General features: G+C 48.4%; 1 protein-coding gene across 5 annotated transcripts in view; it reads left to right on the forward strand.

Annotated features, from left to right (window-relative positions):
* Col27a1 (collagen type XXVII alpha 1 chain) overlaps window positions 1–16754 on the forward strand; it is a 122159-nt gene that overhangs the window by 24785 nt on the left and 80620 nt on the right. For all 5 annotated transcript variants that reach the window (XR_004120844.1, XM_031377624.1, XM_031377623.1 and 2 more), the window contains exons 6-7: window positions 6667–6720; window positions 8160–8213. Coding sequence is in view for 4 of the 5 variants with exons in the window: in XM_031377624.1 (XP_031233484.1) it covers window positions 6667–6720; window positions 8160–8213 (108 nt within the window). In the remaining variant the exon portion in view is untranslated. The remainder of the gene's footprint in view (window positions 1–6666; window positions 6721–8159; window positions 8214–16754) is intronic.

Here is a 16754-nt window from a genome sequence, read left to right on the forward strand (position 1 = left end):
GAAGAGGGGGGAGGAGAAGGAGGAGGGGGAGGAGAAGGAGGAGAAAGAGGAGGAGGAGGAAGAGAAGGAAGAGGGGGGAGGAGGAGGAGGGAGAGGAGAAGGAGAAAGAGGAGGAGGAGGGGAGGAGGAGAAACAGGAAGAGAAGAAGGAGAAGAAGGAGGAGAAAGAGGAGGAAAAAGAGGAGGAAGAGGAGGAGGAGGAGGAGAAAGAGGAGGAGGAGGAGGAGGAAGAGGAGGAGGAGGAGGAGATGTGTCTGAATAGGGGAAGGGTGTATGGAGAGCATCCTCATTGCTTATCAGGGCCCTGGGAAGTAACCTGGTAGAATCCCAAGGCTGGCTTTGCTCAGACCTTTCACGTAAGCTTGCTCTCCTCTTTAGCATGGTGTTGGCCTCCTCTAGGACAGCCCATGTATCTAGTCATCGTCCTTGGTTTACTAAGACCCCAGTATGTGCTGTACTGTGTTGTACTACAGTTGACAGCTGTAGTGGCACAGAGCCTGCCCTTACCCTGACTGTAGAGGAAAGATATCCAACCAGCCTCCAAGATGGGAGGCAAAGTCAAACCGAGCAGGAAAGGAAGAGAGGAACCAAAAGGGGTTTTATCCTAGAGAATCAGGAGCCAAAATGGTAAGGCTGAGTCCTACGTTCAGGAGGATGAGGGGCCTCAGAGAACTACCCTCACTCTGTAGGGCAGATCTTACCACTCCCATTTTACAGAGGAGCAAACCCAGGGCCCAAGGGTCACATTTCTAGTGGGTGGCAAGGCAAGATTCCCAGAGTCTGACCCCAAGATCGGGCACAGAGCCACAGGACGCCTCAGGCCTCCTGCTCTGGGGCTTGTCTAATACTGCGTATGTCCCATGTGGGATATGGTTTTCCCTCACCGAGGCTGCTGTCTGGCCCTCCTCACTTTACATTCCATCAAAAGCATTTCCTGTTGTGAATGTTTAATCCTGAGTGTGTTCTAATGGCGGGTGGCAGGGACCCTGACCGCATTCTTACCCGGTTCTTTCTATAACCGTGTTCCCTGTGCAAAACTAACTTCTGCTAGGATACATGTAACCTCTTGAAGAATCTGACTATACCTGAGTGTTGGAATATCTAATTATTGCACTAGGAATCAGAGGGGCCCTGTCTGAACTCTGGTTTCACCCTGTGCTGCCTTTGTGACTTTGGGCTAATTACTTAAAGGCTGCAGACCTGGCTTCCATTTCTGTAAGCAGGAATTGTAATAGCTCACACCTCGCTGCATTGTCCTTGGGACTGAACCACGTGTGTTTTTGTGTATGTATAGGCGTGTGCAAGCAGCATACGTAAATAATTTCTAACATGCCTGCACAGAAAAGCTGAGGGTGCCTGGCTGTTGTGTCCCAGGTACTGTCTTTTGGGAAGATTGAGCTAACACTGGAAGAGCATTAGAGGAAGACACTGAAAAAAAGACAGTTCATTATTTTTGCTGATTATCTACGGCATGTTTTTCCTTATGTCTGTTTGAAATGTGTTTCACCACTTACTAATTATATTACTGGGGGTACTAGGATGTCATGTTATTGACATGTAAATTTATTCATATATGGAAATTATGAAAGCTTCACTTAGAAGTATGTCCCTGGTTTATTCATTGCCCATAAGGCTATTAATGGTGATTTTTTTACAAATGGAACCTTTATTCTATTTGTAAAAATTTACAATGATAAGGCTGGAAGGATTGCCCAGTTTAGTAAAATATCCGGGAATCTAAGTCCAGTCTCCAGAATCTGTGTTAAGAAAAAAAAAATTAGGTGTGATGAGACATATTTGTAATCCTCATATTAGGGAAATGGAGGCAGAAGGGTCCTGGGGCTTGCAGGCCAGGCAGCCTGAGCTACTCACTGAAATTCTGGCCAATGAGAGGCTCTGTCTCAAAATCCACCCCTCTCAAAAGATGGAGGACATGTAAAGAATCATAGCAGAGTCTGTCCTGTGGTCTACACATACGTGTACACACATGTGCATGCACACTTGCACATCCACAACACATTAACAGTATTAACATTTTTAAGGTCAAATGATTTGGAGAAAGATCTATTGGTGAGTCTGGCTCTTTCCCTTTAAATTTTTAAATTTTTAATTTATTATTATTAATATTATTGTGTTTGGTTTTGTGTGCATGGATGTTTGTGTGTGAGTGTGTATGAGTGTGTGTGAGTGTGAGTGCATGTGTGTAAGTATGTGTGAATTCATGGTATCGTGTAATTTGGAGGTGAGAGGATAACTTGTGGAGTCACCTCCATCTACCTTTGCATGCGTTCTGGAGAGCAGACTTAGGGTGCCAAGGTTCCACAGAAAACACCTTCGCTGGCAGAGCCATCTTCCTAGCCACACTTACTTTGGATGTACTGGGAATGGAACACAAGGTCCCCTGCATACTAAGCATGTGCTCTGTCATTGAGCTGAAGCTCTGGGCTTATTTCATCTTTCTCTCCTTCCCTCCCTCTCTCCCTCCTTCCCTCTCTCCCTCCCTCCTTCTCTCCCTCCCTCCCTCTCTCCCTCCTTCCCTTCTTTCCTCCCTCCCTCCCTCCCTCTCTCTGTTTCTCCTGCTCTTGTTAGGCTCAGACATATCCACCTTTACTTCTAGTTATTCCATAATATAATTTGTACTGGTACTTTGTAAGCCATCTGGAATTAATCTTAGTGGGTTTGGGAAGTGAACTAGGTCTCCATTGTTACTTTCCCATTGTAGTTAACCATTTATTAAACAGCCTTTGCTCTGGTGATTGTTGTGGGGTCGACCAGGGACTGGTTTAGGTCATTCTACCGTGTTTTATTGTTGTTTGTCCATTTGCATACTAGTTTATATGACATTTACTATCTTTGCAATGTGATTATGTGTTTCTCCTTCCTGCTTCATTTCAAACATTTTCAGCTTTTTTTTCTTGGTTAGATAAATTTTATTTCCATTCTAATTTAAAAATCACTCTTGGTTTTTGTTGTTGTTGTTTTTCTAAAGCTGAGATTAAGTGCCTGTATTAATTTGTGAAAAGTTAGCATCTTTAAAATAATACGTTTTTCTAACCACTACACACATGGTATGCTTCCTGATTTGGTTGAGGCTTTTAAACATCTTTCAGGAAACTTTTATGGTTTTATTGCATAATCTCTGTGTGTTTATTATCAGTTTATATTTAGAAATTTAATGTTTTGCTGCTGTTAGACTTTCTGCTGACTTTCTGTTACTGGGGAGGACTTTTGTATGTAACGTATGACTCTGCCTTTTCTCTCTTTACTGAAGTATATTGTCTGCTCTGCTCGTGTTTCAGTTGGTTCTCCTGAATATTCTAGACAGGAAGTCATATGGTTTGCAAAGAAGGACATACTTTTGTCTCCTCCTCCTATTTGTTTTTCCTGCTTTATTGCATTGGCTGGGACTTCTGAACCCACGAAACAGTAATAGCCACAAAGGAAATCTTCAGAGGAAGTTCCAGGACCTAGCCAGATGTGGCTTCTGCTTCTCTTGAGACCCTGCTTGCTTATTCATGAAGTGTTTGTGATGCTGTCTCTGGGCCAGGCCCTATACTGTATACTTGAGGTCACGGGAGAGTTATGGAGGATACTTCCACCTAGCGTTTCTTGATCCTTTGTGGTTTAGTTTTTTTCTGTCTCATCTTTCTGGGTCTCAGTCACAGAGAGCCTTCAGTTTTCTGCTCTCTCTCCTGAAGGGATGGAACCCAGCAAGGTCCCTGTCCCCACGATATTCTTAACACCTAACCTTCATATTTTACCCTCCTATGTAGTCTGCTTGGCTGTAAGGTTTCATGAACTAGTCCAAGTAGAGGCCACCATATGGCTTCCTCTAGGTTATATGGGCATGTTGACTGAAGAATTGGGTCTAATGACCAGACCCTTGTCCTCAACACATAAAGAATTTATAAAATATCATCTATTGTTTTTCTCTCACCTTTTGTGGGCATCTAGCTGTATTTAGCTCATGTCCCACCAGTTATGAAATGTCAAGGATCATAGTGAATGAAGCCAACACAATTATAAACTTACTTAAAACAGATGGTTCATGATCTTTTTAAAAACTCATTTGTGCAGCTCTCTAGTATGAATTTTGTAGATGACAACAGGGTGTTGTGATGTCAAAAGGTTGAAGACACCAGAAAAGTCCCCATCGTAGAAGCCATCCTCTGTCTAAGCAGGAGTATCTTGAGTTGACCCTCCTTGTTTTCTTCTATTTGGCCTCAGCTTATCTGCAATCCTTTCAGGGAATTGTCTACATTTAGACAAAACTCTCAGCCTTCTCCCTGTCCTCCACTTAGCACTGGAAATGTATAGAGCTTGCAGCCAGACTTCCTGACCCTAAATTCCTCCCACTTTTGGTAACGGGTAGCCCCTTGCTCTGACTTTATTTCTTCTTCTGTAGAATGGGGCTCATGAATGTGGTTCTTTTATAGATTTGGAAGTTAAATAAACTAATATGTATGAAGGGCTTAGAAGAACACTCATTAAAGGTTAGGCTGTGGTGACTGCTCTCTCTGGAGTCTCTCCCCAAGGAGCCTGACTCCTGGGTCCTATTCTTTACCCTGTCATTGCTGGTGTTCAATACCACACCTGGCTTGTAGTGAATGTTCAATAAATGTCCACCATATTAGTCCATCTTTGGACAGAGATTATATCTAAACACCCTTGCTAAGACTGTATAGGAAAATCCATCAATTACTAAGGAGCCTAGGCAGGGCTTTGGGTAGCTATCGGTCTTTGTACTCTGTGAAATGGCAGAACAGAGTTCACAAGGACCTATTCCCGTGAGCTTTATGTGCCAGCTCCACTGCTGGCTGCAGACCACGGTGGGCATGGTGGGGTGGGGAGAATCTCTGTCCATTTTTGGCCACAGGAATCCTTGGTAGCTGGGTAGCCTGGTCCAGGCCTTGCACTGTGGACATAAAAGGCATGGAGCAGGACTTCTGATTTACAGAGTCTGGGAGAGTGTCTCAGAGCGGTAGCCATCATGTCAGGTGCATCTGGAGATGAGGTTCTATGGAAATCCCGCTCCCCTGGGGTGTGGCACTCAGGGTGATAGAATGAGGATTCTGGAATCTACCAGGAAGGGCTGGCCTTTACATTGGAGCAGCTGACAGGAGGAATGATAGTATAGCTGAGAGGTGGTGGAGAGCAAAGAACTTCAGGCTGTAGACAAAGGCAACCTGCTTCCTACCCACTGGGTTAGCCCAGGCTGTGGTGACTTCTCTAAACCCCAGTCCCTGTCCTTCATTTGCAGCAGAGAGTTGGAATGTAGAGCTCACCTCACAGTGTACGCATAGTAGAAGAGCAGGCAGAGAGGTTCTCCTCAGCCCAGGAACAACATGGTTTCTGGTGGAGATGGACATAGTTAGGAGTTGGGAGGTCCGAGTTCTCATAAAGAAAAGACTTAATGGAAATTAAATAGAGTTGGCCAAGCCATCCTTCCCATGTGTCACAGCCATTATCCCACTGGCCCTTCACCTAGAAACCTTTGAAGCCAGTCTGTGTGTGAGTGTGCATGTAAGCCACATGTCCCCCGTTATAAAAGCAAGGGAACCAAGGCTCAGAAAGGATAAGACCCTTGGCCTGTGGTCCTACTGTGAGCCCATGGCAAACCCAGAGCTTCCACCAAGGACTTCTGACTCTGAGCTCACTAAGGCAAGGAGGCTAGAAAGCTTAGGCAGAAGGAATAGGGGTGGGTTGAAAGCTTCTAGCATTCTCCTGCAAGTGAGAGCTTTCTCTTGTCCCTGTGAGATGCAGCCAGTGAGCTCTTCAGCTTTTCTGCTGACCCAGATCCTAGGGACCAGGATCTTTGTGATGGAATCCTCTCATATTCCAGGAATGGACAGTGCTTGCCCCAAATGGAGACTTCATATTACTACCATGTTCTCTCCAGTACACCGTCCCCGTTCCACTAGTGGACTCTCACAGACCTGGGAGCCCTGGTTTAGGGGTCCAGTCTCAGTTCTGTATGCCTTATTCTGGGTTCCTGAAAGCTCTTGATCCTGGACTCAGCTTTCTTGGATGTATTTTGGGGTGCTAGGGTTTTCTACACTCAGCCCTCAGTCCAGAGTGGGAATCTAATGCAGTATGCAGCTAGGAGTAGCCTTCAATGTGTGATCTCTGGACTCCTGGTGATTGAAGAGGCAAATGACAGTTTTCTAGAAAAGTACTTGGTGGCATCTCTTAGAAGGTGCTGATGCCTAGGGAAAGGCAGCAAGCAACCCATGGGCAGACTGGTCACTGGCAGTGACTAGAAGCTGAGCATCTTGAAGAACATTGTCTGGTGCCAGGATGGTTCTCCTTGCTTGAGCAAGGGCCTGGTGGCAGGAAGTGCAAGCCACGTCTGAGGGGTGTATGCATGCAGCCTGGTGATGGTGGATAGGGTGGAGAAGGTTGAGAGTGACAGCAGACTGGGTAGACATGCTACACAACGGCACCTTCCTTATGGGCCTGGCTGGTGGCAGGAGAGCAGAATTTGGACTGGCCAGATCATAGAAGACTGGGGACACCAGAAGGAATCAGGAGGAGTGGCAGAATTGAGAGGGAGGGGTTTACGTGAGTGAAAAATGGGCCAACTAGGAAAGAAGACTGTGAATGCAGTGTGTGTGGAGATGCTGCTCAAGGTGATGTGATGACCGAGGCAGACTTGTTTTTATTTCAGGGACAGAAAGGGGACCCGGGACTCTCACCAGGACAGGCTCACGATGGTGCGAAGGTAGGTTTAGGAACACCAATACTCTACCCTCCCCAGGAGCCCTCCTGAGGGAAAAGACTGCACATGACCCAGGAGCGTGAAGTCCCAACAAGTGGGAGTGGTTTGGCATTTTCCTTTAAGGTCTTGGTCTATCCCAACACTGAGACCATAGCCATTCCCAATGCTACCTTCCTAGGCTATGGCTGCTGAAACCAACCAAACAACCAACCAAACAACCAACCAACCAAACAAACAAACTTGTTCTGTGGACACCCCTTGATAAATGCCCTTTCCCCTAGTGCACTATAGCTTTTTGTGGGACTTTCTAGATGATGCTGGCATCCACAAGCTTCTTGGTGTTCAGTGCCCCAACTGACCTTCAAAGCTTTTGCAAGTGCTCACCGGAGCAGAGAGACCCGATGTCTCCAGAGGGAGGGAGGTGAAAAGGCCAGGGCCTCAAGATTTCCTAGCTCTACGAGGCTATGGAGCTAAATGGGCTGCTTGTGGAAGAGAAAACACTTAGGCCAAAGGATCTCCCCTATTCCCAGAGCATCAGTCTCCTTGCTGAGCAAGGACCCTGAAGGTCAGGTAGGAAGAGAGGGCCCAAACCCCAGCATCTAATCACAGGCCACATGGATCACACTCTAGAGGCTAGAGGAGGGCACTCAGGTCGACCTGGCTTTGTCTGGGTCCTGCTAGGTATACACACACACACACACACACACACACACACACAGAGAGAGAGAGAGAGAGAGAGAGAGAGAGAGAGAGAGAGAGAGAGAGTCAGACAGAAGACAATCAGACAGACAGATACAGAGTCACACAGAAAGAGACAGAGACACAGAGAGAGAAAGAGAGAGAACCTCTCTTTGATCTGCTCTTGTCACAGGAGGCTCACTTCTTCATACTTACCAGTTAGTAGACCTGTGCTAAGTGACTCAGTCCCAGGACAGTGTCCATGTCTACTCCCTCTGTTCTCATAACTTCCAAGGCAGAGAGACCTAGATTAAAAATAAGAAAGCACAAACTCCAGATGAGTATATAGTTGCGGAATGGCCTATGGGCCTTTCCTCTGATCCTGCATGGCAGAAACACCCCCTGCTTGGTGACCTCCAGCCTCAGTGATGGTCACTTTGTTTATGAGATGAGGAGAGCTGGTCAGTACAGGGTAGAGTGTGAGTTCAATCATGCTCTTAATATCAGAACACACTCTCCATATGGTGTTTTCTGTTTAAGCCCCATACATAAGCCCTGCATTTATGGAGCTAGTGAGTTCAAGGAATTGGGAGATGGATACTCCACCCATCTTCCTGTTTCTACCTTGCTGAATGACTTCCATTTCTTTTCTGAGGCCTCTAGGCCTTAATGAACCTCCATGATTGGTTGTAGCCATTGCAGTTGGGGGGGGGGGTGTCACATGGTCCAGTTCCTCCCCTGACTCTGTTGTCTATGTCTTACAGGGCAACATGGGCTTGCCTGGGCTCTCTGGAAATCCAGGACCCTTGGGACGGAAGGTAGGACTTGGTTCTGTGCCTGACTTTGGCCGCGGACTTGCCAGCAAGCTTGGCCTTCAAGCAGAAGCATCATGGGCCACCTGTGCCTCCTGGATGTAGCTGGTTTCCCTGGGCACAGAGCCCATGGGCAAGAAATGAGAACTCCCTGAATCCTGAGTGTGCTGGGGGTAGGAGCCCCTTGGTGTGAAGTGAATCCCCTATGGTTAATGAGGTGTGACTAGAAGTGTCTCTGGCTCACTGTGTCCCCTAGAGGGATAGCCCCCAAGCACGCTTGAGGTGGCTAGAGCACTATCTGAATTGCCCCACTGGCTGAGTAGCTTTGGGACTCAGTGTCCCTCCTCATGTGCAAGGAGGGCAGAGACTCTCTCATCAGTTCCTCACTGCCTGGGGATGACTGTGTGGCTCAGAGGAAGGGTCTGAGTCCCACCCTTAATGTCTGAGCCTGAGATGCCTCTCACTGATGGGCTATGGGACACATTCTGAAGAGGGCACACATTCTTTGTGTGTTCTGTGTGGTTGGTATGCTAACGTGGTTGTTGTCGCTGCCATCTCTTCAGCCATTCTGAGTCTGTTCTTGGTTGGTGGTGATGGGCTTCTACAGCTTTACAGGCTGGGATCTCTCCAAATGTCATGAATTCCTTCCTTTGTTCCTAGCCAGCATCCCCCTATCCTTCAAGACTGGTTGTGCCTCCCCTTGAAGCCTTCTTGGAACACTCAGACTTCGGGCCAATGTGGTCACTTGTTCAGAGACACTTGGGCCATCTTTATTATGTTCAGCCTTGAGTCTTGTCTCGCTAACAGGGTATGCACATTGGGTTTATGGCTCTGGTTCTTCTTCCTGGCAAAACATATAGCTTGTGTACAGGAGGTATCCTGGACAAGCAGGAAAGACAGCGTAGGCCAGAGGGCAATGACTTTCCAGGAAGGTTCCCTAAGTACTGAAGAGCCGTCCAACAGACATGTGGGCTCAGAGCTCATTTCTACTCTGGTTCCCAGATGTGGCCCCAGCTGCCTGGCCCCTAGACTTGTCGTCTGGTTTTCAATGGGACAGCCAAGGTGTCTACTGGTCCCAGGCTGTTAATTTGGGTGTCTCCATTACACGGGGAATTTGGAAGATCATAGCTGTCACCCCCTTCTCCACTACCCTGCTCTGTGGCAGAGCAGTCTATAACTTAAATGCCAGAGGCCAGGCTGGCCACAGAAAAGCAGAGTTTGCTGGCCTGGTGCCTCTTCTGCTCTGCATGTACCTGACCCATGCTCTAGCGCTTTCTGGTGAAAGAGCCATGAGTGGGAAAGGCCCTCCTGTGTGACTCATAAAGCGGACTGTGGTGGTCTCACTTTGAATGGGGGTAAGCAAGGCAGCAGAGGTGGTGGAGGAAACACAGGCCATGTCCTGCCTAGGATTCTGGGGCTCCCTGTGCTCAGTAGATGGCCAGGGATGCTGGCAGTATCTGCTCTCCTGGGCAGGGTTAGATGTCTTCTGAGTTAGGCGAGCATCTTCAGTGGTTGGGAAAACTGCTCGGCCATGGACTCTGCATTCCTCTTTGGCCCTGGCCTAGGCAAACACTTGTGGGCATTTGTTACAGAGCCTGGGTCTAAAACATGCAGGCTGGTGTCACCATGGACTGTGTAGAGCACAGATGACTCAGGTCCTGGGATAGGGACCCTCTAATAGAGGTGGTGTCATAGAGGAGAATGAATGGCTTGGTATCCTGTTCCTGGCTTATCCCTATAATCAGTTCCCCATCTCTGGTGACTGTGGCAGCCACTTAGCCCTGAGGCTCCAAGGTGACTTTGTCTTCTCTGTGGGAACCCTGAGGAGAAGGAACACCGGTGAGCAGAGGTGAGGTTCGCTATCTGCGGCATTAAATTTTGGTTCATTCACTCTTTTGATGAGAATGTATTAAATACCTACTATGTGCTGGGGCTATGCTGCATGAAAACAGAACCTGTCTTACAGAGCTTGCATCCTTGAAGGACTGAAAATTAAAACAAAACAAAACAAAACAACTGGTAAAATCTAATGTGTGTTGGTGACTAAAAGGGGGCTATGGAGAAAGTAGGCAGGAGAGAGTTTGGTTGGGAGTGCCAGTGGAAAACAGGTAGCAATTAAAAGTATTAGAAGACATGACTGGGGCCACTTTTGTCAGTAAAGTGCTTGCCACAAAAGCCTGAAACACCTGAGCTCAATTCCTAGCACCGTGTAAAAAGCCAGACGTGGTTGGATGAACTGGTATTCCAGAGCTGGTGAGGTGGAGATAGGAAAGACCCTAGAACCCATTGTTCAGCAAGCCTGGACTATCCAGCAAATCCCATGTCCCTCTTAGATGCTCTGTTTCAAACAGCAATACAAGCTAGGTGTAGTAGCATACACTTAGAATCCCACAGGGACAGGTTCCTCTCCGAATTTAAGGCCAGCCTGGTCAACATACAGAGATCTAGGTTAGCCAGGGCTGCACAGTGAGATCCTGTCTCTAAAATAAAAGAAACAAGGAGGACTTCCCTTGCGGAAGGTTGACCTCTGGCCTCCATATGCATGCACACATATGTGTGTGCACACATTTGAACATGTTCCCAGACACTTGAACACACACACACACACACACACACACACACACACACACACACACACTACTGCTGCCTCATAAAGTAGACAAAGGCATTCCCGTTTCATAGCTAAGAAGACCAAGACCCAACTAGATTGTATTTATTCAGTCATTCTTCTTGTTAGCACATGGGGACTTATACTCTAAACCCTGAGCTGACCCTGGTATTGAGTGACAGGTGGGGTTGTCAGAGCTTAGGGCTATTTTTCTGCAATGGTGGCCCTCAATACTGCCAAGTGTGGACGTCACTGTGGGGATTCTAGGCTAGGCACTAGATCCAGACAACAGAACCTCTGAAAGGTCCCAGGTGGGTCCCATGTGCAGCCAAGATCCAGATCCACCAATTTAATGCAGAGAAATCTTCAGCATGTCTTAAAGCAGAAGGGTGGGATCTGAACCTGGGTCTTCTGACCCTCGGGCCCTTTTTCTTACCACAAGGCTGACTGTGTCAACTGAGATTGGTCCCACTCAGTTCACATTCAAAAGAGCTTCTTTCTGAAAATGAAAAGGTTCATTTGAATGGAATGTGATGGAGTCCCAGCTCTGCCCCCTGTGGCTGTGAATGTGAGTGAGTCATCTCTATGTGCTGAGCCTCCACTGTCCAAAGTGGTTAGGTGGGGGAGGTTAATGGGATGTTCTGGCCCCAGCATTCACACAGGGCTAGCACATGACAGGGACCATATGTATTGGTTGGATGAATGAATGAACAAATGAATGATAATGGTGGTCCTGAAAGAGAAACAGCTAAAGAATCATTGCTCATCAGGTGTCATTAATCCTCTAGCTATTTCACAGCTCACCAGATAAGCGGCCCTTCCCACCCTGCATAGGGTCCAGAGGCTCACCTGGCTGCCTTTTGTTATTGTGGATGTGAAAGTGTCCCCCAAGACAGGAAGGTTCACAAACATACTCTGCTGTCCAGGCTGGCCTCAAAACTTACAGTGATCCTTCTGTGTCAGGGTCCCTAGTGCTAGGATGACAAAGAGACAACCATGCTTAGCCTCAAGAGGTGGGAGAGTTGTAGCTGCTCACACGTGGGCGCTGGATGTACATCCTGCTTAGTCCTGCAGAGCACTGGGCAGTCCCATCCCCCAGTGTGCACCTCCACAGCAGAGGCTGAGTGGGCACGGCTTGGTCCCTCACTTCATCCCCAGTGTCCCTGGCCTCCTGCATCCCTGTGTTGCTCTCTGCTGTGCCCCTGACCTGACTTCTCCACATCCACCATTAATATTTGCTTCTCTTCCTAAAGACCCTGTTCCCTGAATGTCCCATTTCTCAGACTCTGTGGCTCATCTTCTGAGCCTCCTTGGGATTCCCCACTTTCTGGTTCTTGAGTGACTCGCTGACACCCTCAGCACATTTCTCCAACTGGTCTGAGGTCAGACTCCTTCATAACCATTGTAATTTTCCTTACATGAGGCTCAGCACACACTGGACACCTAATCTGCCTGGCCCTACCCCCTCCCTCTCTCTAGTACCTCTGGCCGACATCACTGATTGATCTGTCTTGCCAAGAGCTGATAATAGGCCTCTGAGTCTTAGCACACTGTGCCAAGCAGACATGACTAATGGAAGGAAGTTGGTACAGTGAGACTCATTTCAACATCACTTCCCCGGGGTCACTCGTCCTCCCTTACTGCCCAGTTGGCCACTGTCCTTGGAAAGATGGGATAAAGATGGATGTTAGAGATAGTATGGTCCCTGCCTTTCTGAGAACCAACTGTTCTTTCAAGTGTGACATCTAACTCCATGATGGGCTCTTGTGGCCCATTCCATCTGGCCTCTTTCCTGTTTCAGCCCTTTTCTAGCCCTACCTCTGCCTCTTTGTCCCACTGACCTGATGCCCCACTGCCCCACTGCCCCTCTGTCCCAGTGCCCCACTCAGGATACTGTGCAACCTCCCCCAGCTGAACTTTATGATCTCAGGCACTCAATTCTTTACCAGCATTCTTGTTCATATGCCTTTAGTGTCCCTACCCTCTTCTAAAAGGTAGTGACCACATTGCTTTTGTTCAAAGTTTTGTCTGCTACTGCCTGTTCCCTGGGTTTTGGTCATGGCTGAGGCTCAGCAGATGTTTGTTGAATGAATGAACGAAGACTGCAAGAATGAATGAGCTACATGAAAATTCAACCTTCCTGCCCTTCTGTCCTCAACTTACCACCAAGTGGGTTGGATATTCTGCAAGCTGTCTCTTATTTCTAGATAATCCACTGATTTCAGAATCCTCCAACTTTGGAGCCCATAAGACATGTTGAGAAATCCACTTGGGAAGCTGAGGTCCAGAGAGGCTTAGTCTCATTCAGTTTCTTCCTACTTGCTTCTCTTTGCTGATGGGGTGTGGGCTGCTGGGGTGGCAGGTGAATTCTGTGGGCTGGCTCTGTAATTGCCAGGGCCTTTGGATATTGAGCAAGATTGGGGAGTGATTTCCACTTTCCTACAGAAATGGAGCCTGGGTGTGTGGGGGAACTACCTATGTCTGGATATACACTACTTGCTCTCCAGACCCCCAGGCAGTGGCAGGATCCCCTCCCTCCTTGCCTGAAGTCCAAATAGCACCCCACTGTCTGTGGCAGGGTGAGGTGATGTCTGGTTCCTCCTTGTGCACTGTAAGCAGTGATTAATCTGGCTCCCAAACCAAAATAGAGAGCGTGCTGTATTATAAACACGGGGCCTGCGTAGGCCCGCCTGCCAGGCAACTATGGCCCCAGCTCTCCTGTGGCTCTCCTGCCTCCCTCAGCCCACCTGGCACCCTTCACCCACACACAGGAAATCACTGCCCTGGGGCCACCTTTCGGGATGGGCTGGCCCTCATAATTGCCAGGGCCAAGAGAAGATAATGGTTTAGAGTCTCATGTCCCCAGCCCTGTGATTTAAAACTGTTTAGTAAACACTGTTGAAGGGGCTTCCAAGGAGCCCCCTCCGCACCTCACCTCCCACCTCGACTGTGTCCGTCTGTACTGTTCCCATTATAAACACGTGTTCACAGTCACATTCAAGGGCCCCTGGAGTTCACTGATTGAGACAACTCAGCCCATCCCATGGATCTAGAGTCTAGAGAACGGTCTAACCTTGGCCTCAGCTTCCTGACAGCCTGTCTTCTCCTGGGACCTCAGTTTCTTTGTCGGTCCAGTAAAGTAAGAAGTGGTCAAAATGGTGAATTTGGTCCCATCCAATGTGGGTATGTCATTACTCTGCTACAGATCTTTGCCCTAGGATGTTGCTATGGCCTAGTGGCTCCGCCTCAGGGAGATACATCTTTAAAGGGAACTTTCCTGTCGTTCTTCTGGGCTGGTCCCAACCACAGTGATTGATGGTTAATGTCTGAAGGATTTGGGCCACAATCCACATGCTCTTCCAAGGAAGCTGTGTGGCTTCAGGATGGTCTTTAACTCTTTGAGCCTCCATTTCCTCACTGTAAGTGTCCTAAGTGGTCCCTACCTCCTAGAAGTGATCCAGGGTGTTAGTGAACATACATGCTTAAGGGATAGGGTTTAGGCATGGTGGATTCTGTGGTTCACTTCCTTCCAGCTCTTTCCTGGGTGTAGGTTTGCTTAAACTTCATCTGGGACTTAACTGAACACATCCCTTGTCTTTAGGGGAGAGGGATGCTTGTGAATTGGTTTTCAGGAGAGTACCGGAGTGCTAGAGGCTCCTGCCTCACACTGCCCCTGTTGTTGTTCTTGGTCTCTGAGTCTCTGGGCTGTTTATGGTGATCGTCTAAGCAAGCAGAGCTTAGCAGAGTGAGTGCGGAGATGGCCCGGGGTCAGTCTTACTCACAGCCAAGAGCGCATGGCTCACCTTGATGTTTCAGCTTGTTCCTCCTCACATCCTTGTCCCCTTGTCCCCAGGGCTTCCTGACCCAGCCTCAGTCACTGACTCTGACCTCCTTTTGCTTCTCTGCCCATTTCCCTTATCTGTTCTTCTGCAGTTCTGTAGGCCTTCTTGTGCATCTCCAAGCTCGCTGAGAGCATCTCTGCCTTGGGGTGTTTGAACTCTCTGCCCCACCTTCCAGAATGCCATCTCCCGGTCTGTGTCCACCTCTTCCCATCCGCCATCCCTTGGCTGTCCCTGGAGTCACCACCCCTCCCCAGGCATGCTGTCCTCTGTACCCAGGCTTTATTTGTTCATGGCAACAAGCTTTAGAATCAAATTTGCCATTTCAAACCATTTTTTCAGTGCACACGTGATGGTGTTCAGCACATTCAAGTTGTTGAGCAACTGACCCCCGGAACATATTCGTCTTGCAAAGCAGACTCCTGCTGCTCATTGCACCCCACCTCCTGCCTCCCGCCACCCACGACTGCCTTTTCTACTTCATTTCTTTCTAGTTCCTTTCTAGGAATGTAAACTCTCAAGGCAAAGCATGTTGCTTGGCTCTTTTTTCCCATGAGGAAAACCCTGCTGGCCCACAAATACTTCATCACTGTTTGTTGAGTGAGTGAATGAATGAATGAGAAATGAGGGCCACAGTAATAACCGTTGCTGGTGTCTCTAAGGTTACTGAATTCAGTGCCAGACACCACGTTTGATACTTCCCACGAAGATCATGCCACCCAGGCATTGGCTCTTACCGCCGATTTACAATTTCTGAGGAAATCCAAGTTCAGAGAGGTAGAGTCATTGTCTCTGGCCACATAGCCACCCTGAAGGCAAGCAGTCCTTCAATCCAGATCAATCTGTAATAAGAGCTTAGATCTTTCTGTCTAGCTGCTGGCTGTGGTCTGGGGATCACCTTGCCTCCTTGTGGCCCAGTGGAGGATTTTTTTTCTAGGGGCAGTTCTTGATCTAGAGTAAGATGTGTTTCGTGGGTGGTAGTCTCTCTTGGCAAAAGACATTCAGAAGAAATGCTGGCAGACTTCCCGAGCCCCCTCCCTAAGACAGACTCTTCTGTTTATAATGAAGATTGCAGCTTCCTGTGCATCCGGGATACTGACATACACCTGTGTGAGGCTGTGTTTATGCGTCTGTAGAACGAGTGCGTTTGGGGGGCTGGGATTATAGATCAGTTGGTGGAGTGTCCAGCATGCTAGAGTCCTGGGTTTGACACCCCCCCCCAGGCACCACATAAACCAGCTGTGGTGGTACAGAACTGTAATGCCAGCACTTGGGAAGTGAAGGTAGGAGAATCGGAGGTCAGTGCCATCCTTGGCTACATGGGGAGTTGGAGGCCAGCCTGGGCTACATGAGACTCTTTCTTAAAATAAAAGAAGAAAGGAAGGACAGGTGGAAGGGAGAAAGGAAAGAAGAGAGGGAAGGAAGAAGAGAGAGAGGGAAGGAGGAAGGTGGAAGGGAGGGAGGGAGGGAAGAAAGAAAGGAAAGAAGGAAGGGAAGGAAGAGAGGGAGGGAGAGAGGAAGGAAGGAAAGGAAGAAAGGAGGGAGGAAAGGAAGAAGGAAAGGTGAAAGGAAGGGGAGAGGGAAGGAAGGAGTGAGAGAAGGGGGAAGAAAGGGAAGGAGGGAAGGAGGGAGGGAGAGAGGAAGGAAAAAAGGAAAGGGAAAGCAAAGAGAAAAGCAAACAGAAAGAAATGAACTGAAGTTGGGGAATTATGTCTACCAGGATCTCCATATGGCCAGCTGTCCAGGGCCTGTGCTGAGAGGCAGACTACTGTCCCTTGTCATAGACTCTCAGGGGACCTAGAACTTGGAGTTAGAAGATAGCAGAACCTAAGGTGCTCAGAGTTTCAAATCCCCCATTAGAGGTCCACAGAAGGTCGATCACCCACCCAAACGTGCACAGCAAGTCAGGGACAGTTTCTCCTGAGCAGAGCCCTGGAGTGGGGGCCTGCCAGGCAGCAGTGTGGTGTCACTGAATGAAGATGATGAGTCAAGGCTGCCACTGAGCATCTGGGCAGCCTTCTTTTCCTTGGAATAGGAGCAGAGCCAGTGAGGAAGGAGGCCGTGTCTCTGGGTGACATGGTCACGGTACATGAACTGGAG

The sequence above is a fragment of the Mastomys coucha genome, unplaced genomic scaffold (assembly GCF_008632895.1).
Source record: "Mastomys coucha isolate ucsf_1 unplaced genomic scaffold, UCSF_Mcou_1 pScaffold18, whole genome shotgun sequence".
Lineage (NCBI taxonomy): Eukaryota > Metazoa > Chordata > Mammalia > Rodentia > Muridae > Mastomys > Mastomys coucha.